The sequence below is a fragment of the Eulemur rufifrons genome, chromosome 17 (genome assembly GCF_041146395.1).
Source record: "Eulemur rufifrons isolate Redbay chromosome 17, OSU_ERuf_1, whole genome shotgun sequence".
NCBI classification, from domain to species: domain Eukaryota; kingdom Metazoa; phylum Chordata; class Mammalia; order Primates; family Lemuridae; genus Eulemur; species Eulemur rufifrons.
In genome coordinates this window covers 28,817,086-28,844,305 of record NC_090999.1, presented here as the reverse complement: position 1 = coordinate 28,844,305, position 27,220 = coordinate 28,817,086, and the positions used below count along the sequence as shown (strand labels likewise).

At 34.2% G+C, this 27,220-nt stretch overlaps 1 protein-coding gene across 1 annotated transcript; it reads right to left on the bottom strand.

Annotated features, from left to right (window-relative positions):
* Positions 1-390: 390 nt before the first annotated feature.
* CCDC152 (coiled-coil domain containing 152) lies at positions 391-26,885 on the bottom strand. The gene is made up of 8 exons (XM_069492668.1): positions 26,799-26,885; positions 24,059-24,164; positions 16,184-16,252; positions 13,102-13,166; positions 11,096-11,198; positions 2,992-3,119; positions 1,091-1,174; positions 391-791 (listed from the first exon to the last, which is right to left on the bottom strand). The coding sequence occupies exons 1-8, from the start codon at positions 26,883-26,885 to the stop codon at positions 669-671; spliced, it is 765 nt and encodes a 254-aa protein (XP_069348769.1). The 3' UTR covers positions 391-668.
* Positions 26,886-27,220: the final 335 nt, after the last annotated feature.

The following is a 27,220-nucleotide window of genomic DNA, read 5'->3' as shown; positions in this document are numbered from 1 at the left end:
ACCTAGGGGTTTTTGTTGGAGAGTTAGCAATTTAGAATGGAGGAAGAACAACAAAGACATGCTTTCCATTTTTTTCTTTACTTATCTTTCAAAACAATATTATCTTTGTCTTTTTAATCTCACATTTTTAACTGATTAAACCTTTAAAGAAAGGTATTTTAAAATCCAGAAATATTTAACACATGACTATTTTGCTAAAAAGCACATATGATTACATTTTAAATACCCATTTATCTTTTTTTATATCTGACTCATATCTTGATTTTTACTATCATATATGAATAAAGCCTTTGTATCTTGTTTTCTTTCTCTAACATTATATCTCACTCTTCTAAAATTTGAGTGGCTCTCTTAAAAGATATAAAGGAAAGGTTAAAAGAATGTTGTTTGTCTCTAGACTGCTAAGAAAGTATTTCCATAGTCAATGATGGTTTAATAGGTAAACTAAACCCTATAAACCTGAACTCCTTTATGGCTAATACTATTAAGAATGTAGCACACAAGTGACTAAGGTATGGATTTGTCTAAATAAACTCAATTTTAAAAAGTTTAAAGCTGTAGTTTTTGCGTGTTATTAATTAGGCGGTATGCTTATATTGAAAATGGAAGTGAATTTTTCAATTGCTTTTAAAGAAATTAAATAGCAACTAATGAATTTACTGCTATGCTCAAAACCGTCTTCGCTTAAAGTGAGAATCTTTGCCAGTAGAAAGGCGCTGCTCTAAATCACGAATGGTATTACGAAGAATTGCAATCTCCTTGTTTTTTTCTTCTTGAAAATGTTGAAGCTTCTAAATGAAGCAGAAAAAACTTTGTTATTGCAATGAAGAAATAATAAGATTTTGTACAAGAAACAACAAAATAGCAACAAAAAATACATTTCTGGTATAAGTTGGTATTTAAAGAGAGACCTTATTTTGAAAGGTCTATAATTTCAGTTTTGTGGGACTTAACGGGTAAAACTGGTATAAGAATGAAAAAAAACCCTCTGTTAAACATATTGTTAATAAAATATTAGATAATTTTTATAGAAATACACTAAGAAAATATATTTTCTTAAGCAATAGTCAAGGGAGAAAAACTCACATACCCTTCTGTAGATACTTTGTGGCAAAGCTGTAGAATCCAGATATGATTTTGATTTAATCTGAACTTTTGCTAGTTTGGCATCAAACTGAACCAAGTTTAAAAAGAAAGTTATTGAGACTAGTTAAACAATTAGAAACAATTGTTTCATAAATATAAATAAAATAAAGTATAATCCATGAAATCCTTTGACATATCTGTAATTGAAGTGTATTCCCTATACAATAGATGACAGAAAAATCTTTAGGAAACAATTTTTTAAGAAAGAGCAAGAACACACATGACTAACCCTGATTGCATGTTAAAATTACCTGGCAAGGTTTTTAAAAGTACCAAATGCCTGGGTACTATCTTAGAGATTCTAGGGTATGTCTAGCATCATCTTTTTCTCAAAACATCAGGTGATTTATCATGCAGCCAGTGTTGAGAATGTAGTTTAACTTAAAGACAGATAAAAATATTTTCACATTACCATGAATGTATTGTAAAGAATATTTAGTGTACTCAACAGTTATGGGAGAAAAACTTACATATCCTTCTGTAGAGATTTCTGAAGGTACACAAAATTTTACCAAGATTTTGTCTTAGTTTGAACTCTTACTGGTTTGAATTAAACTGATTAGGTTAAAAAATTTCTCATAAGTCATTCTTACAGGCCAATTATCTATCTATTTATTTATTTTTTTGCACAATATTCCATTGTAATTCTTCTGTTCAGATTTAGTTTAGTGTAGCCTCTCTGAGGACTAAGAATAAACTCTGTGAGATTGTGTTCTGGTTTGAGGAGAGAAATGGGTAGGTACAATGAAGACAAATAATAAGGAATTCTGTATACCAGTCAAGTAATAGAGTCTGGCTAGACCAGTGACAGAGCCCAGATGGCAAACAAAATGCAAATTCCCAAATAGTGGATTAGAAGTTGGTGGTAGATCTTGAAACATGAACTATTAATTTCAGTTGGCCATTTAGCCCTCTGTGGTTTGCGGGTACACTTGGTCAGATGGCAGCAGCAGCAACAAACAGCCTTTAAAGCAACATCAGTCCCCTTTCTGCCCAATGATTATACATGGTACTTCACCAAGCACCCCAGGATACCAAAGTTTCAGGAAAATGAATAGTAAGTTTTCTTAACTAAGACCTGTGAATTCTTCTACCATAAAGTAAAATGAGAGTTGGGGGGTGGGGGGCAATGGAAGCATGAATCAAAGGGAGATTGGTAGAATCTAGAAAAAAATTTAAAGAATGAATATTTTGTTAAAATATCCTTATCTTTGGGCTTCTGACATCTGGTTAAATAACCTACTTGAAAGGCTTTAGAGCAAAGAGCTCTAGCTCTTTGCCTTTGAGATGCCCGGTTTCAAGTTCCTTTTATTTTTATTTATTTATTTTTTTAAGGAATTTGGTTTGTTTGCCCCTGGAATATATATTTTTCCAGAAATTTATTATGGGGAAATTTGTCTCTTTTTATCCCAAATAAAGCAAAAGGAATTTCTGGTTCATTTACCAGGGTTCCACAATTTCTGCTGCAGAGAGAGTAATGTTAAAGATTAGAAACACTCTTCCTATGCTGGAATGGTAGTCTTATGAAGTCTGCATAGACTTGACTGTAAAATGCAGGTAATCCCTGAGTTATCTGTCCCCATTCTCAGAGTAAACAACATCGTCTCTGGAAACTAGGACTTTTTGAACAACTGAAGAGTTCCACCTTCAGGCCAAGTGCTGAACGGCAGTGTAGCTGACAGTTATGTGGCGGTTGAGCACTGCATTTGACAGAGAATGAGTGTGTGAAGCCCTCTCACAGGACTGATTCTAGTCCTGAAATTTATCTCACTGTCATGAAAAATAATCAAGAAACGGTTTAGACTGAGGGATGTGTCCTCAAGTTTAGCAGATTCTTAAACCTACCTCTAGTTGTAGCCTGATTATTTCATTTTGTTGTTCCATTTCTTGAGTTCTTAACTTTGCATTTAACTCCGAAATTTCCATTTCCTTTTTCTCTATTACTTCTTTGTGCTTTTCTTCATTTGATTCAACTGAATAAAATAAAAATAAATAAAATTAATTAATTTAACATTTCAAAAATATTATAAGCCTATATTTCTTTAATATTTTAAACAATTCACAAGAAAGTAAATTTTATTAATAAAAATATTTTAGAAATTATGTGTAGGGTAGACCTTTTATATATTTTTGACAAGAAGACTGTGGCATAAGGTTTGAAACAGAAACGTCACTCATCAAATGCTTTTGAATAAGTAAACTAATTTGTAATCTTAAACATCAATAATCTAGAAAATAAATAGGTGATTCAGTGGTTAAAGAGGGCACAAAGCCTGGGTTCCCATGTGTAAAGGGCCCAAACTACTGGATGACTCTAGAGCTACATCAAGCCCCTGCTATACTACTCCCTATGATCAGGCCTCTGTCATGTTCACATATGTCTCTAGGCTTCAACAAATTTCCTCTTCTCCCAATTTTCTTGTTCTTGTTAATGACACCATGCCATCTGGGATGGGAGCCTCAAGGAAATCTTTGATTTTAAAAAGAAAATAAAGAGTCAATTAGTCCACAAGCCCCACAAATAAGGGGCTTCTTAAATTCCTGATATATATCTATATTTAGATAACTGATTTTTAGTCTTTTTCAAGATTTATATTTAAGGCTATACAACATAGCTTTAGCTGTGCCCCACAAGTTTTGATATGTAATGTTTTCTATATAATTCAGTTCAAAATATTTTCTAACTTCCTTTAGGATTTCCCCCTTGATCCACAGGTTATTCAGAAATAATTTCCAAACATATAGGGAGTTTCTAGTTACCTGTATTTTAACAACTTTACCTTAATTGCAATGCAAAGTACCAACTCAGACCTTTAAAACGTGTTGAAATTTGCTTTTTGATCCATGATATGGTCAACTTTCTTAAATGTTCTATGCATACTTGAAAATAATGCATATTCTGCATTTATTGGGTCTAGTTTTTTATATAGTCAATTAGTATCCATTTGTCAATTTTATTGTTTAAATTTTCTATATCATCCTGATTTTGTATGCTTGAATGTACTTTTTCTACTACTAAAAGAGGTGAATTTAAATCTCTCACTATGATTGTGGATTTGTCTGCTTCTCTTACTAGGTTTGCCAATTTTTGATTTGTATATTTAATGCTCTATCATTTGGTACATATAAATTTGAATTGTTATATTTTCCTGGTGGATTAATTTTATCATTATGAAATAGCCATGTTTATCTCTGATATTGCTTTTTGCCTTAAAGTATACTTTGTGCAATATTAGTATAGTTATGCCAGCTTTGTGTTGCTTACCATTTGGCTGGTATATCCTTTTCCATCTTTTACTTTACATATTTCTATATCTTATATTTTGGGTGTATATCTTTAAAGAAGCATATTAGCAGATTTTAATTTTTATTCAATCTAACAATCTTTGTCTTTTAATTGGAACATTTAGTCAAATTTCATTTAATGCATTTACTAATATATTTGGGCTTAAATCTATCAGCTTATTATTTGCTAGTTTTTACATTCTGTGTTCCTTTCTTTTTTCTTGTTTTCATTTGGACTGAAACCTATTTTTGCTTCCCCTATTTTTGCTAATAGAGGGGAAAAACCCTCTATTAGCTTGATAGTCATTAGCTTGATAAATATTCTTTTATTCTTCGTTTAGTAGTTATCTTAGTGTTTACTTGATGCATGTAATATGTATACTTGATTTATGAGACTCTAATAAAATTAGTACTTTTACCAATTTACAGACATTATAAAAATCTTACAATACTTTAACTTCATTTACTCCTTCTTCTACCTTTGGTGGTTTTGTACTATGTTAACTTAGCTAAATTAGAACTATGCTTTTTCAGAATTCCCTTCCCTATATGGTTCTAATTTAGGGTTGTCCAAAAGAGAAATATGCACAAGATTTGAGACATGGAAGTATAGCAAGAACTAATTAGCTTTGAAGGTCAGCATAGGATGCTAGGTAATGTTGCAGTTCACACATGGTATCGCTGATCTTCTGGCTCACCAAATCAGCAGCTATTATTTTCTGGGCACCAGATAATGCTGCCATTCATACAAGTTGTCACTGAGCACTGGATCACCTTACTGTTATGGTGAATCAGGTTCCATAGCTTCTTAAGCTCCAACCAGATTTCTTCCTTTAGCTGATATGAGTCCTGCACCAGGTGTCCTTGCAGCTCCATGGCCAAGCCAAGGGCACCATTTTTTCTTGTAGGTGACCATGTCATAAGTTTAGAGGAGGTACAAGAAAGATGTAGGCTCCAGTCTGTCCTCACTCTTTCTTACTTCACAATCCAGCTTTTCCTTCTGACTGCAGGTCTTTTCTGACTGCAGCAACTTTAGGCCTAACACTAAATACAGAGACAGCAGCCTTCTATACATGCTCTTTTCTTTATATGTCAACTTCTTGCCTTTCCCTGCCTCAGGTTGGATATTTTTTTCTGACTTATCTTCCAGCTTACTAATTCTATCTCCAGTTGTGTCTAATTGGCTATTAAACCAATACACTGCAACTCCGTTTTCAGTTATTGTGTTTTTAGCACTCATATTTCCATATATTTGTTTTGTTTTGCTTTGCTTTGTTTTGTTTTGTTTTCAAGATGGGGTCTCACTCTGTTGCCTAGGTTGGACTGTAGTGGTGCAACGATAGCTCACTGCAACCTTGAACTCCTGGGCTCAGGTGATCCTCTTGTCCCAGCCTCCTGAGTAGCTGGGACTACAGGCATGCACCACCATGCCCAGCTAATTTTTCTTGTTTTTTAGAGATGAGGTCTATGTTGCCCAGGCTGGTCTCAAACTCCTGGCCTCAAGTGATCCTCTCACCTCAACTTTCCAAGTGGGTGGGATTATAATATGTGCCACCAGACCTGGCTCCATATATTTCTTTCCTATGGTTTTCAGTTTGCCATCAGAATTCCCCATTAAGTCCTTTTATTCCTTGATTATGTTAATCTGAATAATTGTAAATTCCATATCTGATGATGACATTATCTGAATCATAGCTGAATCTATATTTATTTCCTTTTTAAAATTTTTATAATTGAGCTTGCTTATTATTATTTTTTTTTCTTTTGAGACAGAGTCTTGCTCTGTTGCCTGGGCTAGAGTGCCGTGGCATCAGCCTAGCTCACAGCAACCTCAAACTCCTGGGCTCAAGCAATCCTTCTGCCTCAGCCTCCTGAGTAGCTGGGACTACAGGCATGCGCCACCATGCCCGGCTGTATTTTTTCTATATAGATTTTTAGTTGTCTGGCTAATTTCTTTCTATTTTTAGTAGAGACGGGGTCTCATTCTTGCTCAGGCTGGTCTTGAACTCCTGATCTCGAGCTATCCTCCCGCCTCGGCCTCCCAGAGTGCTAGGATTACAGGCGTGAGCCACCGCACCCAGCCGAGCTTGCTTATTTTTAAAAAGTCAGATTTACTGAGGCATAACTCATATGTATAGCAAAATCCCTTTTGAGATATACAGTTTGATGAGTTTTGATAAACATATGCATAATCTAACCACCACTGCAATCAAGAAAGTGAATTTTCCATCATTTTAAAAAGAATCCTTGTGACACTTGCAGTCCATCCTTTTATCACACACTGGAAAACATTGATCTGACTTTTGTCATCATAATTTCCCCTTTTTTCCCAGAATGTCATATAAACAGAATCATAAAGTATGTAGCCTGTTGGGACTGGCTTCTTCCATTTACCATAATGCTTTTGAATTGATCATATTGCTAAATGTATCAGTAGTTTGTTCCTTTTCATTACTGAATAATTTCCATTGTATGGATGGATGTACCACAATTTGTTTATTTACCAGTTAATGGATTTGCCTGATTCTAGTTTTGGGGCCCTTATAAATAAAGTTGCTATAAACATTTGCAAACAGGTCTTTGTGTGGACAGATGCTTTCATTACTCTTGGGTAAATACTTACTAGTGGGATTGCTGGGTCATATAGCATGTGTTACACGGTGGTCAAGAAAACGAGCCTCTCAGATCTCAGGAAGCCTAATTTATCATTTGCACCAGTTCTTGCACTATGAAATCCATTATTGCATTTGAGCTGAGGTCATGCTTCCATAGGTTGCAACTAGTCAGTGACAGGGTGTGGATGGGATACCCAGGTGGGTCAATTCTTGGGAGACATGGAACTCTTTCACAAGCAAATTTGTTTATTTTTTTAATTATTATGGGTATGCAATAGTTGTATATCTTTATAGGGTACATGTGATGTTTTGATACAGGCATACAATATGAATTAATCAAATCAGGATAATTGGGATATCCATCACCTCAGACATTTATTATTTCTTTGTGTGAGGAACATTTTAATTCCACTCTTTTAGTTATTTTAAAGTAACTAAAAAAACAAATTTGGATCAAGCACTCTCCATTGGTTTTGCCTAAACTTTCTTAGAACTGCACTGTAGTCTGACTTTTTTTTTTTTTTTTTTTTCCCACCCTTCTTTCTTTCTCTCTCCTTCACAGGGCATAGACCTGCATTGTGGACTAACAGCTCACCCGGCCTTCTCTAACCCCCTCCTTATTTCCTCTCATAAGCATTTTCCCCAATAAATTTCTTGAATGTCCAATCCCATCCTAGTGTTTCCTTCTTGATGAACCTGAACTAGCCCAAGAAAACAGGTATAATGGGGTTCTGAGATCAGCTCACTTACCACTTTGTGGGCACTGGAGAAGACATCCTTAGTGGTATGTAGAATACTTGTAGTTCCTAGTATACAATGGGTTTCTGATTACTACGGATTTAACCAGAAGTAATCTGGGGAAATGTCTTGGTAGTGGGGACCACCTTGTGGGTGTGATAACTCAGACATTTGAAAGATGGATGAAAACAATGCCCACAAAGGCAGTAAAGCCGTCTGGTTACTGCTAAATTAAATTGACATCCTACTGAAGGATAATGAGAAATAGGGCTGTTCACAAGTAGTTAAAGATTTAAAGAACAAGTATGAGACCCAGAGAGACTCTATGGTGGCTGAAAAACTTGCTCTTTCCTTTCATAGTAGAATAGCAGACACAGCTGAGCAACAGAAAATATAATAGAGTTGAAGAACTCCAGAGATGTTTAAATGCTTAGCCAAAACAGGTTTACTATGATAAAACTGGGACCCTGGCTGGGAAAACCTGAGATCCTGAAAAAATAGGATAGGACATCTGGATGGATGCCTCCGAGGATGCTGGCTCTAAAGATCTCCTTAAACCCTCATAGTTTAGAAAGATGGCCTATTCCTTTCTAGTAAGAGCTAGCACTTTCCCTGTGCTGAAAGATGCTACGAGGCTCATCTTAGAAGCTACCCTTACCTCCTATTTTGGCTGCTAGGTGAATAACTAGGAATAAGGTCCAGTATAACCTGGCTGGGGGAGTGCTGGGGCTGATAAGGGAGGAAGGTGATTATACCTCAAAGGATTTGAAAGAATTAGCTGGGTTGTATTGGTAAGAGCCATGTGAGTACCCCTGAGAATAGACTTTGCTGCTGATCAAAGGAGACAGAAAGTTAGACTGGGTAAGTAGGAATTCATTGACTTGAGGCTACTTTTTTGTGGATGAGGAAAATAACACCCTAGCAAGGACCCCAGGAAATGGGGCAAATTCTCTGCTAGAGTGGCCTTAGCGCTCTAGAAAAAGCAATGACCTAAGCTGAGTGAAATGGAAATGCCTGAGCTGCTCTGACAGATAGTAGAAAAAGGAATAAGGAGGCTGTAGAAAGTTGGCATGTTGGAATGGATATATTATGTGAGGCAAGAAAACTCATCAAAGGACTATGTTCTTCAGGAGGGCCCAGAAGATACATTATTAAACTAGGCCATTAGAAATATGCTGGTGAGAGGTAAACCAGTACCACCAAAAGTTCAGCAGTCACTCTCCTCTGCAAGCCAGGCTTGACAGTAGAAGAGGCTGTCATGGAGCTATGCTCATTAATATCCGTGAAATAGTTCCCCCTCCAACATAAAGTAATAGAAGCCAGATGATGGCACTTAACTGCCAAAAGCCAAGAGGCAACAATTACCAAATGACCAAGAAGGTCAGAGAACAGCCAAAGGGACTTGATCTGCAGAGTTGCAGAGATAGTTAATAGATGGGCAGCCAACTGTACTTAATATCAACAACAAAAACAACAACAACAACTCAGAAATAGAAGAACATGAGGCTTAGGGCACATGCCCCAATTAAAAAATCATCATCCTTTGCTCAGTTTTCAGAACTGAATCAATTTTTGGATCTGGAGCCCACTGTCTAAAGATATGCTTAGGTTCCTAGGAGGAAGAACACTTAAACAACTCTTCTTCTAGGTGTCACCTCAAGAAGAGAGGCCCACAAGAACCATGGAAGAGTTGTTACCTGAAGCCATGTGGACAAGTGAACCTGTGTAGTCCAGGGGATGGCTACTGTGACTATGAAAATGCCCCTTTAAGATCTCCAGCTTCAGAGAGTATAATTGACTGTTTTCATGACCATGTTTATGTTGAGGCCATGCTTCTTAAGAGCTGCTCCTAGCCAATGACTGAGCTTGATAGGGATACTAAGGTGAGCTTATTCCTGAGAGTTGTAGAACTTATTTGATGGGCAACTTTGGCTCAACTTTGCTGAAACTTTCTTAGGAATGTGTCACAGTCTAAGACTTTCCATACCCAAGATTCCTTCCTTTCTTCCCTTTTTCACAGGGGTTAAACTTGTATCATAGACTGACAGCTCATCCAGTCTCTGTTTGTTCCCTCCCCATCTACCCTCACAGATGTTTTCCCCAGCAAATCTCTTGAATGTCTAATCTTGTCTTTGCATTTACTTCTCAAAGAACTCAAATTATCTCACTGCATCTTTAACTTTAAAAGAAATTGCCAAGCTATTTTTAAAGTGACTCTATCATTTTATAGTCCCACCAATAAGGTATGAGAGTTCCAATTATTATGCATCCTTATCAAAATGTGGCATTCATTGAAAGTTTTTAAGATTTTAGCTATTCTAAAAGGTACATGGTAGTATCTCACTGTGGTTTTAATTTGCATTTCCTCCTAACTAATTATGTTGAAAATCATTTCATGTGCTTATTTTCCATCTGTATATCTCTGGGGTAGTAACTGTTCAAATATTTTGCCCATTTCTTTGTTAAGTTGTTTAATTTCTTCTCATTGAGTTGTTAGAGTTCTGTATATTTTGGATGTAAGTTCTTATCAGATATGCATTTGCAAGTATTTTCTCCCATTTTATGGCCTTTCTATTCATTTTCTTAACAGTGTTGAAGGATAGAAATTAATAATTTTGATGAAGTTCAATTTAGAACTTTCACCTTTATTGTTTGTGCTTTTTTGTTTCTTTCCAAGAAGCTATGCCTAACTCAGGGTCACAAAGATAATTTCTTATGCATTCATCTAGCATTTTTGTAGGTGTAGGTTTTACATTTAGACCTATCATCCATTTCAAATTAATTTTTGCACATGGTGTACATAAAGATAGACTCATTAAAAAAGGATTTTAAATAACTGTATGAAACCAATTACCCATCAACATAGGCTCATGAGATCTGCTTTACTGAAGGAGGAAAATTTCTTTTCTTTTTCTTTTTTTTTTTTTTGCCCCCCCACCCTGAAGGAGGAAAATTTCATTAGTGAAATTATATTCAATATGTTAAGCATATACATACAAAAGTTATTAATTATATATTTATACTAATTTTATAAGTACACTAACTGTTTCACATTAGCTAATGCTAAGTACAAATACTAGAATCAAATTTAGAAATGTATTTGTATACAAAAATATATAGAAAGGCACAAAATCTAATTAAAATGCATTAAGGCAACATTCTTTCAAGAATACTGGCTCTTACTAAAAAAATTATACACATATTTAAATTGTTTTATGATATCTTAGAATTCATTAAATTAAAAGTTAAAAACTTCAGCATCACTTTTCCTTCCAGAAAGAAAAGAAAATGAAAAAAAATTAAAAACTTACCTTTTTTCTCCATGTCCTGATAAAGTTTGCTTATTTCTACCTTATATCCCTCCTCTTTGATTTTCATTTCACTTACAAGTTTGGCAATATTATTCTTATATTCCTAGAGATTAAAATATATATTAATTAAAAAATATAAATATGTGTATATAACTTTTGATTAATTAGAAAAGTGAAATCTGTTTATATTAATATTTGATATAATCATATCTGGAAGGGAAAATATTGTTTGTTGTTTGAATAATCAGCTTTGAGAAAGACCAATTTCTTTTCTTTTTTTTTTTTTTTTGAGACAGAGTCTCACTTTGTTGCCCAGGCTAGAGTGAGTGCCGTGGCGTCAGCCTAGCTCACAGCAACCTCAAACTCCTGGGCTCAAGCGATCCTCCTGCCTCAGCCTCCCGAGTAGCTGGGACTACAGGCATGCGTCACTATGCCCGGCTAATTTTTCTATATATATATTTTTAGTTGTCCATATAATTTTTTTCTATTTTTTTAGTAGAGACGGGGTCTCGCTCTTGCTCAGGCTGGTCTCGAACTCCTGACCTTGAGCGATCCGCCCGCCTCGGCCTCCCAGAGTGCTAGGATTACAGGCGTGAGCCACCGCGCCCGGCCCAATTTCTTTTTTTGTATGTATGTAGTACAATATTTATTTATTTTTTATTTAAATTTAAATTTTTAATCGACAAATAAAAATTGTACATATTTATGATATGTAACATGACATATATATATATTTAAAGGCAAAGAGCAATGCTTGTTCCCCACTGCCGGGACTGAGGGGCTGGTGGACCCCTCTACCCAAAAACAAAATCCCTTTTTTAGAGATGCTATATTGCCCAGGCTGGTCTCATACTCCTGACCTCAAAGGATCCTTCTACCTCAGCTTCCCAAGCAGCCGAGACTATAGGTGCAAGTCACTGTGCCTGGCTGATGTTTTGAGATATATATATATATCTCACTATATGTATATATATCTATCTCACTATCTCTCTCTCTCTCTCTATACAGTGAAATGACTAAATCAAGCTAATTAATATATCCATTACCTTACATACTTCTCATATTTTTGTGGAAAGAACATTTAAAATTTACTCTCTTAGCAATTTTCAGGTATATGACACATTGTTACTAACCACAATAACCACATTGTATTAATACAATTTATTCCTCCTGTCTAATTGAAATTTTATATCCTTTGACCAACATCTCCTCAATTGCCTTCCCACCCCAACAGTCCCTGCTAACTACTACTCTACTCTCTGCTTCATGAATTTCATGAGAAAGACTGATCTCTGATCCAAGGAGATAAAGATAATATAGAAACAATGTATTTTTACCTTTGTTTCCCAAATACTTACCACCAGTGTTTAGCATCTTATGGATGCTCAAAATATTTAGTTTAATTATATAAATAAATGCCACTACAACATTAAAATATGTTCAACATGGGCCAAAACTACACTTCAGAGCTAACGGGAGGCACTGTTTTATAGCTAGCAAGCTTACTGCAATATAGGATGAGTCTCTTTGAATGTGGGGTGAACTTCTGTTTCTGAAAGTTATGTAAATATTCCTAATTCCCAGAAGGAGATTAAGCACTACTCATAATGAGGGTTAGCTTTAGGAGGTGGCATCAAGAGAAGATAGATTTGGGACTTGAAAAGTCCTCCATAGCTGCCTGATATTAGCTTCTTAAATTGTTGAAGCATAGGGGAGATTTATCATGCTAAGACAGGGAGAGGGGCCTTGAGAGTGGTGATGGAAAAGAAAACTCCCAAGACAAACTTGGATATATTAGTACACTATATTTTGTAAAAAGATTAGGGTTATCAAAACTTGTATTACATTTAAAATAAATTTTCATGTATTAAAGATTTTGGTGCTTATATATATCTGCATACACACAAATTTTTGGCTGTGGTTATTAATGAAAACAATCTCTTGTTTTCTAATTTGAAAAGACAAATGCTCTACAGGGACTTGATTGAATATAATAATAAACTCACCTGTTCATGAGATTTTAACTTCTCTTTTATAAGATCAGCATTTCTTTTTAGTTGTTCGTTTTCATCTGTGTAAGAATAATCAAAAAACAAAATCCATTTTTTGATTAATATGGGAATATGTTTAATGTTTTTGCTTCCATTCATGTATGCATTCAATAAACATACATCCAGCACCTACTATACATCAGGCACTGTGCTAGATACTGGGCATGGAGAAACAAAAAGAGAGCAATTGCTCTTCACAGAACTCATGCAGTAATGAGTCAGATGTTAGTAGTTATAACATGCTATGATATAATAATTGCTCTGTAGTGAAAATGTATCGGAAATACTGTAGAAACCTGTGAAAGGGAAGCGTAAGTCAGCTTGAAGTCAGGAAAGGATTTAGAGAAAAGGGACCACTTGGGCTGAGATTTAAGTGATAAAGGAGGGCATTCTAAACACAAAATAATTGCACAGAAGACCATGGGCTTGAGTAAATACAGCATGTCTGGAAAAACTACCAATCAAGTACAGTATTGTTGGAGCATACAGTGTGAGGAAGAGGTGCTATATAGATTGGAGCCACACCACCAAGGTGGACATATTCTATATAAATGACTTTGGAATTTGCTTTAAAGGTTATAGGGAATCATCAAAGAATTTTGAACAATGAATAAGTGAAATGATTAGAGTTACATGCTAAAAATGTTATGTGGCAATGTAGATGAAGAAGGAGAGTTTTGACCCTAGAGGCATGGAGATCAGTAAGGATAGATCAAGTAGGAGATAAAGAACCTAAATTAAGTCAGTGACAGTATAGAAAAAAGTGGGCACTGAGAACTATTTAGATGGTAGAATTACCAGGGGATTTAGTGACTGGTTGGATAGAGGAGGCAAAAGAGAAATGGGGGGAACCTTTGCCTTTTAGGTGTCTGGTTTGGCTAACTAAAAAGAATGCCTTAATGACCTTTTGGGCAAATTTTAAAACCCTGTAGTTAATTTTGATTACTAAACATCCTGGTCAATTTAAAACCCCAATTTCCTATTTAATTGAAAGTTTTCATGACCCTTATCACTGGCTAGATCTGAGGCTAGCGTGGGAGATACTACTTCACGCTTATTAGAACAGTTATCAAAAAGACCAAAGATAGTAAGTGTTGGCAAGGATGTGAAGAGAAGGGAAACTTTATATACTGTTACTGAAAATATAAATTGGTATAGCCATTATAGAAGACAGTACAGAGGTTCCCCCTCAAATTAAAAATAGAGCCACCATATGATCCCTCATATAGGTATATATCCAAAGGAAATGAAATTAGTACCTCAAAGAGATATCTGTACTCCCATGTTCATCTTAGCATTATTTATGATAGCCAAGATATGAAAACAAACTAAATGTCCATCAATGGATGAATGGATAAAAAAAAATGTGGCACGTATATACATGCAATGGAATATTATTCAGCCTTAAAACCAAAGGAAATCCTGTCATTTGTGACAACATGGATGAACCTGGAGGGCATTACGCTAAGTGAAATAAGTAGATGTAGAAAGACAAATACAGCATGATCTCACTTATATGTGGAATCTAAAAATGTTGAACTCAGAGAAACAGAGAGTAAAATGATGGTTACTAGGGGATGGAGCTATGACAAGATGTTGTTCAAGGGGTACAAAGTTTTGCTTATATAAGAGAAATAAGTTCTGGAGATCTAAAGTTCAACAATGTGACTATAGTTAACAATATTGTATTGTAGACTTGAAATTTGCTAAGACGGGTAGATCTTAAAGGCAACTATGTGAGGTGATGGATATGTTAATTAACTTGATTGTGGTGAATATTTCACAATGTATACATATATCAAATCATCAAGTTGTATATCTTAAATATCTACAATTTGTCAACCATATCTCAATAAACTTGGGGAAAAACTTATGTTCTACCATATCTGTGAAAAAATGGTATGCTTGACTGTTGATCAGTGTTTGATATTCTTGTACAAACAAATAATGTTTAATATATTCATAATTGATTTCTTAGAATTTCAAAGTATTTGACTTTAATTTCCTAACAGATGTATTGTTTAAAACAAAATCTTCCAAATTAAATTAAATACCACTTGAATCCCAGAATAAGAGGGCTGGAAAGGATTATGAGTCTTCACATATTTTTTAATCTAGCTGGGTGTTGTATTTTGGTCATAAAGAAGGGAAAAGTTGCTCTGAGGACTTAGGTAGGCTTCAGATGGGGGCATGAAAGCTCTCATTTTGGGGAACAGAAATGAGGAAAAATTAAGCATTAATAGTATTTCTTAAAATACAGCTCAATTAGAAAATTAAAAAGACAGTAAGAAAGAACATGCCAAATTGAAGAAATGACATAGAAGATCAATATTCTATCTCTTTTACATATGTTAGGTGCTTTCTTCATGATAAAAGCAGAGGCCTCAGATGTGAAATGCTTATTTGATGTGAGTTTTATGTTGGAAGGGGCCTTAAGGCAATCCTAATCTCTGATATAGTAGAGGAAAATCTCACAGCTATTACATAACTGAATCAAAACAGTACAAAACACTTGGTCACTCTGTTTTGTAAATGGTAGGCTTATCAGGTTAACATGATTATTAAAACTAAGATAGGCTACATGTGTTGGCTTCACTTACACAAAGATAATCTTAGTCAACGAAAAAAAATTAAATGGTAAACTATTACTGTGGTTTCAATAAAATAATCATTTAACTACTAAATACCCACCCTTCAAAACTGAACACAGGGTAATGAAAGGCCAAGAGTGCTACTAAGAATAAATGTTTCTAAACATTTGAAAGTAATAAAAAGAACTATTATGACCTATTATAAAACATCCCCTGATGTCCCTGTTAGATGGAATATGACTGAATTATTCTGTTCAACATAGCATTTCTTATTTCATAATCATCTAGGAAAGTACTTTTAATTAGTAAGGAGTCTTGCCCTTAGCTAATGAATTGAGTAAGACCAAATTAAAAGGAACTTATTGTCAACAATGTAAAAACTCCATTTTTAAAGGTGCTCAAATAAATCATGCTTTTTTAGATTTTACTTTTTTTTCCTAACTTACCTTTCAAATTGTGTTGATATTCAATGGTCTGTTGTAGCCCTTTTATCATACTATGAAGAGTAGCACATTCTAAAACATAAGAGATAAATTTATTTGAAAATCCCTTGATTTCATTTTGGAATTATTCTCTTGGTTGAAATAATTAAAATAAAATAAATATTTAATTGACAATTATGAGATCTTAACAAAGCAACCAGGCATCTCAAAGTAAATTATATAATAAATACTTTTTAATTACCCTTTAAGTTAAATGAATTTCAAAACTTAGTAATGAGTTTTCTAAGGCACAGTATGGTAAGGATCCTCCCATTTGCGTTAGCAACATCTGCCTCAGAAGTGAGGCATACGTGGACATGTCTGGGGAACTGTGAGGACTGTGTCCATGCAAATATTCCATGAAAGAGAGGCAAATTATATTTAGTTTTGTTTAAAGATAGAGGGACAGAGCTGGCGAGAAGGTATAATACAATGCTTTTCTCACTGTTCTCCAACCTGACCTCTTAGTACTCGTGCCTGAGTCTTAGGGCAAGAGATTAGCAACAAAAGGAATAAAAACTCAATGATTAGTGTTCCAAGGCATCAGCAACTTTTGTGCAAATGGCTTCTAACAATATATTATAATAAGAGATAAAAATTTCACTGCAAATGTTAGAGCCCTGACGTGCAACCAAGGCTTATGCTATTGGTTACCACCAGCAACAGTGGTGGAATCTTCTGTGACTTTGGCAGTCCACTTGTTTATAGGCTCTACAACAGCAGGGACTATTTTTGTTTTGCTTACCATTTCTCCCTAGTATTTAGAACAGTTGTGGTCCATAGTAGGCAATCCACGAATATTTGTTGAGTGACTGATGGATAGATAATATCACAGTAAACTGAAGCAGGGAAGGGGTAAGTGGAGAAGTGCTGGCCTAAGAATAACATATATTTTATTGACTGAATGAAAGAATCAGTACTGTGAAGGAAGAATGCAAAACTTTTCACCTTTCAAGTAGAGGTTCTGCACTCAGTCTTATGTACTTTCTTCAACTATGCTGACAGAAATGAGAGTATTTTGCAGAAGTTAAAACCTTTACGAAGATGATAGGTTCTACCATATGGCTTTTAACTCCTTCCTGCCTTCCCTAACATCCTCACCACCCACTCAGGCAACTTCCCATCATCCTCCACTTTCTCTATCTTATTATTTCCCAGTAATAAAACTATGATTAAAGTACATTTAATAGACATTAGCTGAGAACCTGCTTCATGTATATTATTGTGCTAGCTGCTACAATTCAAAAATTAAAGAAGCATATACTCTGCCATCACTTATATTTATGTCTTTTAAAGTAATGAATCCAGCAATTCATAAAATAGGTTTGCTGAAGTTACCTTAGCAATCAGCAAATTGAAAACAGAGCCCTGCAACTGAAAGTACATTAGATGTTTCAAAAATGTATATTTAAAAAATGTGAACACAAGGTGGCTCTCTCACCACATTTTTTCCTACAATGCACCCTGGTTTGATTAAAAAATTCTTCATAAGGTATGGTAGCATTCACTTATTGAGAATGACAGCTTTTAATTCTCTTTTCAAACCATAACCCACGTTATTTTTTCTACTGTACTTTATACTATGTAATTTAAAGAATACTGTCCTATTAAGTTCTTTCTAAAACCCAGAGTTCAGAATATTAAGCTATTTCTTATATACTATGTAATTTAGTAAACCAATCATTTGAGCTCAAATTTAGGCTCTAATGTTAACTAACAAATATGAATATTAAAATTTATTTCATAGAATAGTTGGAAATATTTAATGCAATTATGCATGTAAAGGATTTTCTACAGTACTTGATCCTCAATACTAATATTATTACCATTTTGAACTGGCAAGGAAATTCTTTATCTACCATCAAATATAAAAAATAAAATGTCCAGATATCATATTTTATTTTTTAATAAATTTAATCACGTGTAGTTTGCCCTTCCTCCATAAGTGAATTAGTATATACTTGGCTCTATAAGTTGTCATCTTCACTTGTTCTTTTACTTCTGCTAAGTATTATCCAGCAAAAAGGACATTAGATTTAGAATAAGTAGAATTGGATTTTTTAAAGGTATTTAATTATTTTTTAAAATAATAAAAATGATACATAAGTGTAGTGAAAAGCTGATATTGCTCCAGTCTCTGTTCCCAAACTTAGTTTCCATCTCCCCTAGGCAGGCACTCCTACCAGGAGACTATGTATATATTGCCAGAGATATACAAATATATAGGAGAGAAGGTATTTTTGTTTGTGTAAAAATATAATTTTGTAAAAATGATAGTACACTACTCTGCACATTGCTATTTTCATTTACTGCATCTTGGATATTATTCTATGTCATATAAGACTACTTCATTCTTATTATCAGCTGCACAGCATTTTATTAGATGAATATACCATAATTTATCTAACTAGATCTCTATTGACAGTTTATATTCTTTGTATCTTTTATAAACAATGTAGCAATACATATATCCATCATTTTGCATATATAAAAGTGTATCTTTAGGACATATTCCTAGAAGTGTAAGGGCTAGGTCAAAGGACATGTGAATTTTTGGTTCTGATAGATATTGCTAATCTATTTTCCACAGAAGTTTTACCCTCTAATTAGCAATATATGAGAATGATTGTTTCTTTACTTGCTTGCTAATAAAATATTAAAGATCTTGATCATTTTCCACCTGATATAAAAATGGTATTTCATATAGAATTTTTAAATTATAAGAGTTCAAACCTCTTTTCTTTTCCTTTTTTTTAAATTTCAGCTCATTATGGGGGTACAAAAGTTCAGGTTCTATATATTGCCCATGCCCCCCCATCCCCCCGAGTCTGAGCTTCAAGCGTGTCCATTCCCTAGACAGTGTTATGTTTACAAGTTATTTGATTTTTATTTTCTGTGACCTACCGGATTATGCCCTTTGCTATTTTGCTGTTTCACTTAGTTTATATCTATTTTTTTGCCACAAAGAATCTTTTCTTAATTATTTTCAGAATATTACGGGGGTACAAATGTTTAGGTTACATATTTTGCCTTTGCCCTGCCCGAGTCAGAGTTATAAGCATGTCCATCCCCCAAATGGTGTGCACCACACCCATTAGGTGTGAATATACCCCTCCTCTCCTCCTGCTCCCATCTTCCCAACACCCGGTGAGTGTTACTACTATATGTGCACATAGTGTTGATTATTTAATACCAATTTGATGGTGAGTACATGTGGAGCTTGTTTTTCCATTCTTGTGATACTTCACTTAGTAGAATGGGCTCCAGCTCTATCCAGGATAATACAAGAGGTGCTAGATCACCATTGTTTTTTGTGGCTGAGTAGAACTCCATATATACCACAGTTTATTAATCCACTCATATATTGATGGACACGGGTTGTTTCCACATCTTTGCAACTGTGAATTGTGCTGCTATAAACATTTTAGTGCGGATGTCTTTTTTATAGAATGTCCTTTTTTCTTTTGGGTTGATGCCCAGTAATGGGATGCTGGGTCAAATGGTAGTTCTATTTTTAGCTTTTTGAGGTATCTCCATATTGCTTTCCACAGAGGTTGTACTAGTTTGTAGTCCTACCAGCAGTGTATGAGTTTTCCTATCTTTCTGCATCCATGCCAACATTTGTTGTTTTGGGACTTTTTGATAAAAGGCATTCTCACTGGAGTTAAGTGATATCTCATTGTGGTTTTGATTTGCATTTCCTTGATGATTACAGATGTGGAGCATTTTTTCATATATTTATTGGCCATTATTCTGTCTTCTTTTGAAAAGTTTCTGTTCATGCCCTTTGCCCATTTTTTTGGGGTTGTTTGAGTTTTTCCTTGCTGATTTTCCTGAGTTCTATATAGATTCTAGTTATCAGCCCTTTATTGGATGTGTAGCATGAGATTATTTTCTCCCATTCTGTAGGTTATCTGTTTTCTCTCATGATAGCTTCCTTTGCTGTGCAAAAGCTTTCTAATTTGATCAGGTCCCATTTATTTATTTTTGTTGTGTGATTGCCTTTGGGGTCTTCTTCATAAATTCTTTCCCTAGGCCAATGTCTATAAGAATTTTTCAAACATTTTCTTCTAGAATTCTTATAGTTTCATGCCTTAGGTTTAAGTCTGTTATCCACCGTGAGTTGATTTTTGTGAGAGGTGTTGATCCTGTTTCAGTCTTCTACTTGTGGCTATCCAATTTTCCAAGCATCATTTATTGAATACATTTCCCCCAGTGTATGTTTTTGTCTGCTTTGTCAAAGATCAGATGGCTATGAGGATGGTTTTATATCTGGGTTCTCTGTTCTGTTCCATTGGTCTATGTCTCTGTTCTTGTGCCAGTACCATGCTGTTTTAATTACTGTAGTCTTGTAGTATAGCTTGAAGTCTGGTAAATTGATGCCTTTCAATTTGTTCTTTTTGCTTAAGATAGCTATTGCTATACAGGGTCTTCTCTGGTTCCATGCCAAACATAAAATTATTTTTTCTAGATCTGCAAAACATGATGTTGGTATTTTAATAGGGATTACATTGAATCTGTAGATTACTTTGGGTAGTATAGACATTTTAACAACTTTGATTCTGCTGACCCATGGGCATGGTATGGTCTTCCTGCTGTTTACATGCTCTGCTATTTCCTTCCTCAGTGTTTCACAATTCTCCCTGTAGAGGTCTTTCACCTCCTTAGTTAAATATATTCCCAGGTATTTTGTTTTCTTTGTTGCTATTGTGAAGGGTACTGAGTCTTTGATTTGGTTCTCAGTTTGACTGTTGTTGGTGTATAGGAATGCTACTGATTTCTGTACATTGATTTTGTAACCTGAGACTTTGCTGAATTTGTTTACCAATTCCAGTAGTCTCATGGCAGAATCTTTGGGATTTTCTAGATATAAGATCATATCATCAGAAAAAAGTTAAATATGCTTAAGAGAATGAAAAGACACGCCATAGACTAGAAGTAAATCTTTGCAAAACATATCAGATAATGGACTGGTATCCAAAATATACAAGAAATCTTAAAAGTCAATCATAAGAAAACAAACAATCCAATTAAAAAATGGGCAAAATATGTGAACTGACATCTCACTAAAGAAGATATACAGATAGCAAATAAGCATATGACAAGATGTTCAACGTCATATGTCATTAGGGAATTGCAAATTAAAACAACAGTGTGATACTGTGACACGCCAATTAGAATGGCCAAAATCCAAAACGTTGACACCACCAAGTATTGGTGAGGATGTGGAGCAACAGAAATCTCATTCATAGTTGGTGGAAATGCAAAATGGTACAGCCACTTTGGAAGACAGTTTGGCAGTTTCTTACAAAGCTAAACTCACTCTTACCATATGATTGAACAATTGTGCTTCTTGGAATTTACCCAAACGAGTTGAAACTTATGTCCACATAAAAACCTATACACGAATGTTCATAGCAGTTTTGTTCATAATAGCCCAAATTTAGATTTAACCAAGGTATCCTTTAATAGGTGAATGGATAAACAAACTATAGTATATCCACACAAAAATACAATGGAAAAAAAAACTGGATGGATGAAGGGAGGTTGCTTTGTATAGGTATAATATGCATTGCTTCAGTGATGTATGCACTGAAAGCCCTGACTTCACCACAATTCAATATATCAGTGTTGGAAAAGTGTACTTGTACCCTATGAATATATACAAATAAAAAATAAATAGGAAAACAGAATACAATAAAAAGAATGTGCTATTAAGCCACAAAAAGACGTGAAAGAAACTTAAATGCATATTGCTAAGTGAAAGAAGTAAATCTGAAAAGGCTATATATTGTATGATTCCAACCATATGATAATCCAGAAAGGCAAAACTATAGAGACAGTAAAAAGATCAGTGGTTACCAGGGTCCAGAAGAAGAAAGGGAAGGAAAGATGAGTAAGTAAAGCACTGAGGATTATTTAGGGCAGTGACACTGTCATTCAGTATGATATTGCAAAGGTGGACACATGTTATTATACATTTGTCAAAACCCATAGAATATACAACACAAAAAATGAACACTAATATAAATATAGACTTTAGTTAATAATAATGTATCAATTATCCCATCAATTGTAACAATAATACAAGATATTAAAAATAGGCAAATTGGAGGGGATTAAGAAAGTATATGAAAACTCTCCATACTTTCAGTTTTTTCTGTAAACATAAATCTGCTCCAAAATTTGTAAAAAGTCAAACATACAAATTCTTTCTTTTATCACTTCTACATGTTGTGTCATATACTTAAAAAGTTCTTCTCTGTTATAAAAATAAAAAGCTATATTCTCTTCTATTTTTTTTTTGTAGTTTCATCTTTGACCTTTAATAAACTATTTTTAAGGGTAGTTTTAGAGGTACAGAAAAATTGGGAAGACATTACAGACTTTGCCATATATCTTGTATCTAGTTACCTCTATTATTGATATCTTACATCAGTGTAGCACATTTGTTGCAATTAATAAACTAATGTTGATTCATTAGTATTAATTAAAATCTACACTTTGTTCGGATTTCTTTAGTTTTTACCCAATGTCCTTTTCTGTTCTAGGATCCCATCTGCCATACACATTATGTTTATTTGTCATGTCTTCATAGGCTCCTCTTGGCTGTGACAGTTTCTCAGAGTTTCTTTATTTTTGATGACTTTGATAGTTTTGACAAGTACTGATCAGGTATTTTGTAATGTCCTATATGAGAATTTTTCTGATGTTTATCACATTATTAGACTCGGATTATGGGTTTTTGGAAGGAAGATCACAGAAGTAAAGTGCTATTTTTATCATATCATATCAAGGGTATATACTGTCAACATGATATCACTTTTGATGTTCACTTTGATCATGTGGCCGGGGTAGTATTTGTCAGGTTTCTCCACTTTGTAGTTACTTTTCCTCCAGCCCCACCCTTTCCACACTGTATTCTTCACTACAGTGAAGAAAGTCACCAAACTGAGCCCATACTCAATGAATGTGAAGACACGCTCTTTCTCCTTCAGGGCAAATTACCTACATAAGTTATATGGAATTCTTCTGTACAGAAGATTTGTCCCTTCTTCCCCAATTATTTATTTATTATATCATTTCTTTATATCAGTACATTTATTTTATACTTTGAGTTATAATCCAACACTTATTTTCTTGCTCAAATTGTTCCAGCTTTGGCTCTTCAGAGCTCTTTCAGTCGGCTCCTGTGTCCCTTTTCACATACTCCCATCATTGTGGGATACTTTTTATTTTCTTTTTGAGCACTTTCTTACTTTCTGGCACTACAAGATGCTTCATGCTTATCTTATATATTTCTTATCCCAGTTCTAGAATCAGCCATTTCTCCAAAGAATCCTGGTTCCTTTTATTAGAGAATGGTATTAGAAACCAAGATCTATTCTAGACATTAGATATGCTCATTGCTACTGGGCATTGTTGCTTCTAAGCTCTCTCAGTTGACAGAGCAAGAAAATATACATGTATGGTTTCATTTTTAACACGAAAATTTCTGAACTATCTGACATTTATTTTGATGTAATTGTGAAGTAGGAATTCAACTTTCTTTCTTTCCAAGGTTTTATATTGTATTGTATTGAGCCTCTGATTTGCCATTTCTTAGTTGAGTAGAGTCAGACAGATTATTTAACTTCTTTTAATCCATGTTTCTTCATTAGTGAAGTAGAGTATAATACCTGTCCTATCTGTCATAATAAGGATAAAATGAGATGATTGTCTGGAGAGTTCTACGTGGATTTAAAACACATTACAAATGTATGGTGTAATATTAATCACTCTTACACTCAAAAATACTCTCATTAGAATTAGTATTTCTTCAGGCAGCAAAGAACTAACCTTCTTTCATTGAGACCTCCTTTATTTGCATTACTTTTAATAAATTGTTAGTCTTTTCCAACTGAATATCTAGTATATTGTTCTTTCCACTGGTTTCTATCATTTTCTGTAGAAGAAATAGAATATAAATGATTACAAAATAAATGCTGCTATTTTGATTCTTTTACTAAGGATATGAAGACTAATGAAAATACAAACCACTTAATACTTGAAAATCTAATAATCAAATCTGGCATATATAGTTATGTAACACATAATGACATTTCAGTCAAGGACAGACTGATATACTACAATGGTCCCATAAGATTATAATGTAGCTGCCCAATCTGGTGTACCATTTACCATCTTTTATACTGTATTTTTACTGTACCTTTTTTATGTTTAGGCATGTCTAGATACACAAATACTTACCATTGTGTTACAGTTGCCTACAGTATTCAGCACAGTAACATACTGTACAGGTTTGTAGCCTAGGAGCATTAGGCCATACCATATTGCCCAGGCATGTAGTAAGCTAAACCATCTAGGTTTGTGTACTCTCTATGATGTCTGCACAACAATAAAATTCCCTAAAGACACATTTCTCAGAATACATCCCCATTGTTGAGTGATGCATGACTGTAGTTTTAAATAATCCCATTTCTGAATTTATTTTTGGTTTTAAAAGTAATATGGTAAAATATTAAAATAGACTAATAGTTATTGATGAAAAGTAAAACTATGACCTAACTTGAACGCCTTTCTTTCCAGCTTTTCAATCTTCAGTCTCCTGATTAACAATTCCTTTTTTATGTTTCTAAAATATTTTATAAGTATACAACTATAGAAAAGAATCATTATATTCTGTTCTGTATCTTGGCTGTTCCAATTAGCATTATTATGTGGGAGATGATGTCATGTAAGTATACATACATAGATCTACTTCATTCTTTTTACTAGCTGCATTGAGTTTCATTTTTGAATATACTGTACTTTATTTAATTAGTCTCCTACTGAGGAGAATTTGTGTTGTTTCTACTTTTTTTTTTTTGCTGTTACAGACAATAAATAAACATTCTTAAACATATCTCTTTGGTATCTTTGTGAATAGTATGATAAGCCTCCGTGTACTCTTCAAACAGCTTCAAAAATCATCAATTCATGAACAATCTTACGTCATCTATGTCTTTACCCACCTCCCTAGTCTGGCCACTTCTGAATTTATCTCAGAGCAACTCCTTGACATTATATTATTTCATCTGTAAATATTACCATCTCTGTGTATCTCTAAGAGGTAAGACTCTTTTGAAATATGATCACAATGCCATTAACACATCAAAAAATGAACAATTATTTCTTATTTAGAATGTTTAAAAATATGATAAATATTTCCAAATTAATCTCTAAAAACATTGCACTAATTCCTTTCCCACCAACAGTGTTTTTTATCTCTTATTAAGAATCACTTGTTTAAGAAAACTCAAATTCATTGTTTAAAAAAAAGTTCATAGATTTACTTCAAAATACCCATCACCATGAAAATTTTTTCATTATGGCATTTTTTGGTGTGTGTGCTTAGGAAAAGAAGGAATGAAGAGAATGATGAGAGAAGGAGAGAAAACAGGGGTAAGTATTACTTCCCTCCCACACCTGCTTCACAAACTCACTCTCCAAATCTTTAATTTATCTTCCTACATTGTTTCAGCAGCCATTTCTACTCCTTTCCATGGCAGAGGAGGGGGAAAACCCAATACACACTTGTGGGTTTGGTCTACCATTTGTTCAGAGTAGGGGAGAGGGACTTTAAATGGGTTCGCTTTTAGGCAAAAGAGAAGGGAAAGAGAACAGATGGAATAGGAAAGACGAAAAAAAAAATTAGTCAGTCATAATGATAAGAGATTGATGGATGTGTCTAGATCAATTCTTACTAAAACTATTCCTGAGTTGACGGACATCCTGGGCATTTAAGTACAGTAGTTTCCTTTATCCTCAGGGGATATGTCCCAAGACCCCCTGTGGATGCCTGATACATATTATGTTTTTTCCTATACATTCAAACTATGATGAAGCTTAATTAATAAACTAGGCACAGTAAGAGACTAACAAAAATAAATAGTAATAAAATAGAACAATTATAATGCTCTACTGTAATAAAGTTACATGAATGTGGTGTTTCTTTCTCTCTGTCTTGCAAAATATGTTACTCTACTGTACTAGCTCTTCTGATAACCAAGACAGCTACTAAGTGACTAACAAGCGAGTAGCATATACAGCCTGAATACGCTGGACACAGGGAAGATTCACATCCTAAGCAGGACAGAGTGGGATGGTGCAAGATTTCATCATGCTACTCAGAATGATGCACAATTTAAAACTTATGAATTGCTTATTTCTGGAATTTTTCATTTAATATTTTTGGACTGCTGTTGACCTTGGGTAAGTAAAACTGCAGAAAGCAAAACCTTGGATAAGGGAGGGGGACTACTATATGTATTTTCTCTTTAACTTTGGCACAAGTACATCAGTTATTTGTTCCCTTACCCTAGAAGCATTTTGATGTGTTAGTACACATGAGTCAAAGCCAGATATATTTTAAATATATATTTATAAGCTGATAGAGAAAAGGCTTAGCAAAACATACTGTCATTATCTTTACCTTGCTCATTTTTTGGTAGAATTTTCTTTCTTCCCAACTTCTTCCACTGGCAAAATCTGTTAATTTTTCCCTTACTTACTAGAATCAGTTGCTATCTTTACATACCTTTTCTATTTGTAAGAAGTCATTTATAAGTTTGTCAAGATTCACACTGCTAATCTTTTTCATATATCCCTCACTGCTTTGATCCATTCCTGAAACTAGTGAAGAACAGAGTTAAAAATAAATAAATGAATAAGTAAACAAATAAATAAATAAAATCTAAAGCATCACAGTAGTCATAATTCAAACACTAAAGTTTCTGTATTCTACTCATAGAGCACCTACTTGAAGTCCGTTGCATTCAGAGAATTTCTGTTATATCCAGTATTAAAAATGGTCAAATGCATCAAGTCTTTTCTACTCTTTACCGCTCCCACCCAACCAATTTGTTTAGATTTTTTCCCTAAACAAATCTAAAATTAGTGCAATGATATGTACATATATTAAATTATTTGTTCTTATCATACAATAAAATGAATAATGCC

Excerpts from the sequence above, each read along its gene's own strand:
- CCDC152 (XM_069492668.1), bottom strand. The coding sequence starts at position 26,885 with ATGGATCAAAGCAGTGAGGGATATATGAAAAAGATTAGCAGTGTGAAT. Across the intron at positions 24,165-26,798 it reads ACTTCTTACAAATAGAAAAG|AAAATGATAGAAACCAGTGG; the intron begins GTATGTAAAGAT and ends TTTCTTCTACAG. Across the intron at positions 792-1,090 it reads CACAAAGTATCTACAGAAGG|AAGCTTCAACATTTTCAAGA; the intron begins GTATGTGAGTTT and ends TGCTTCATTTAG.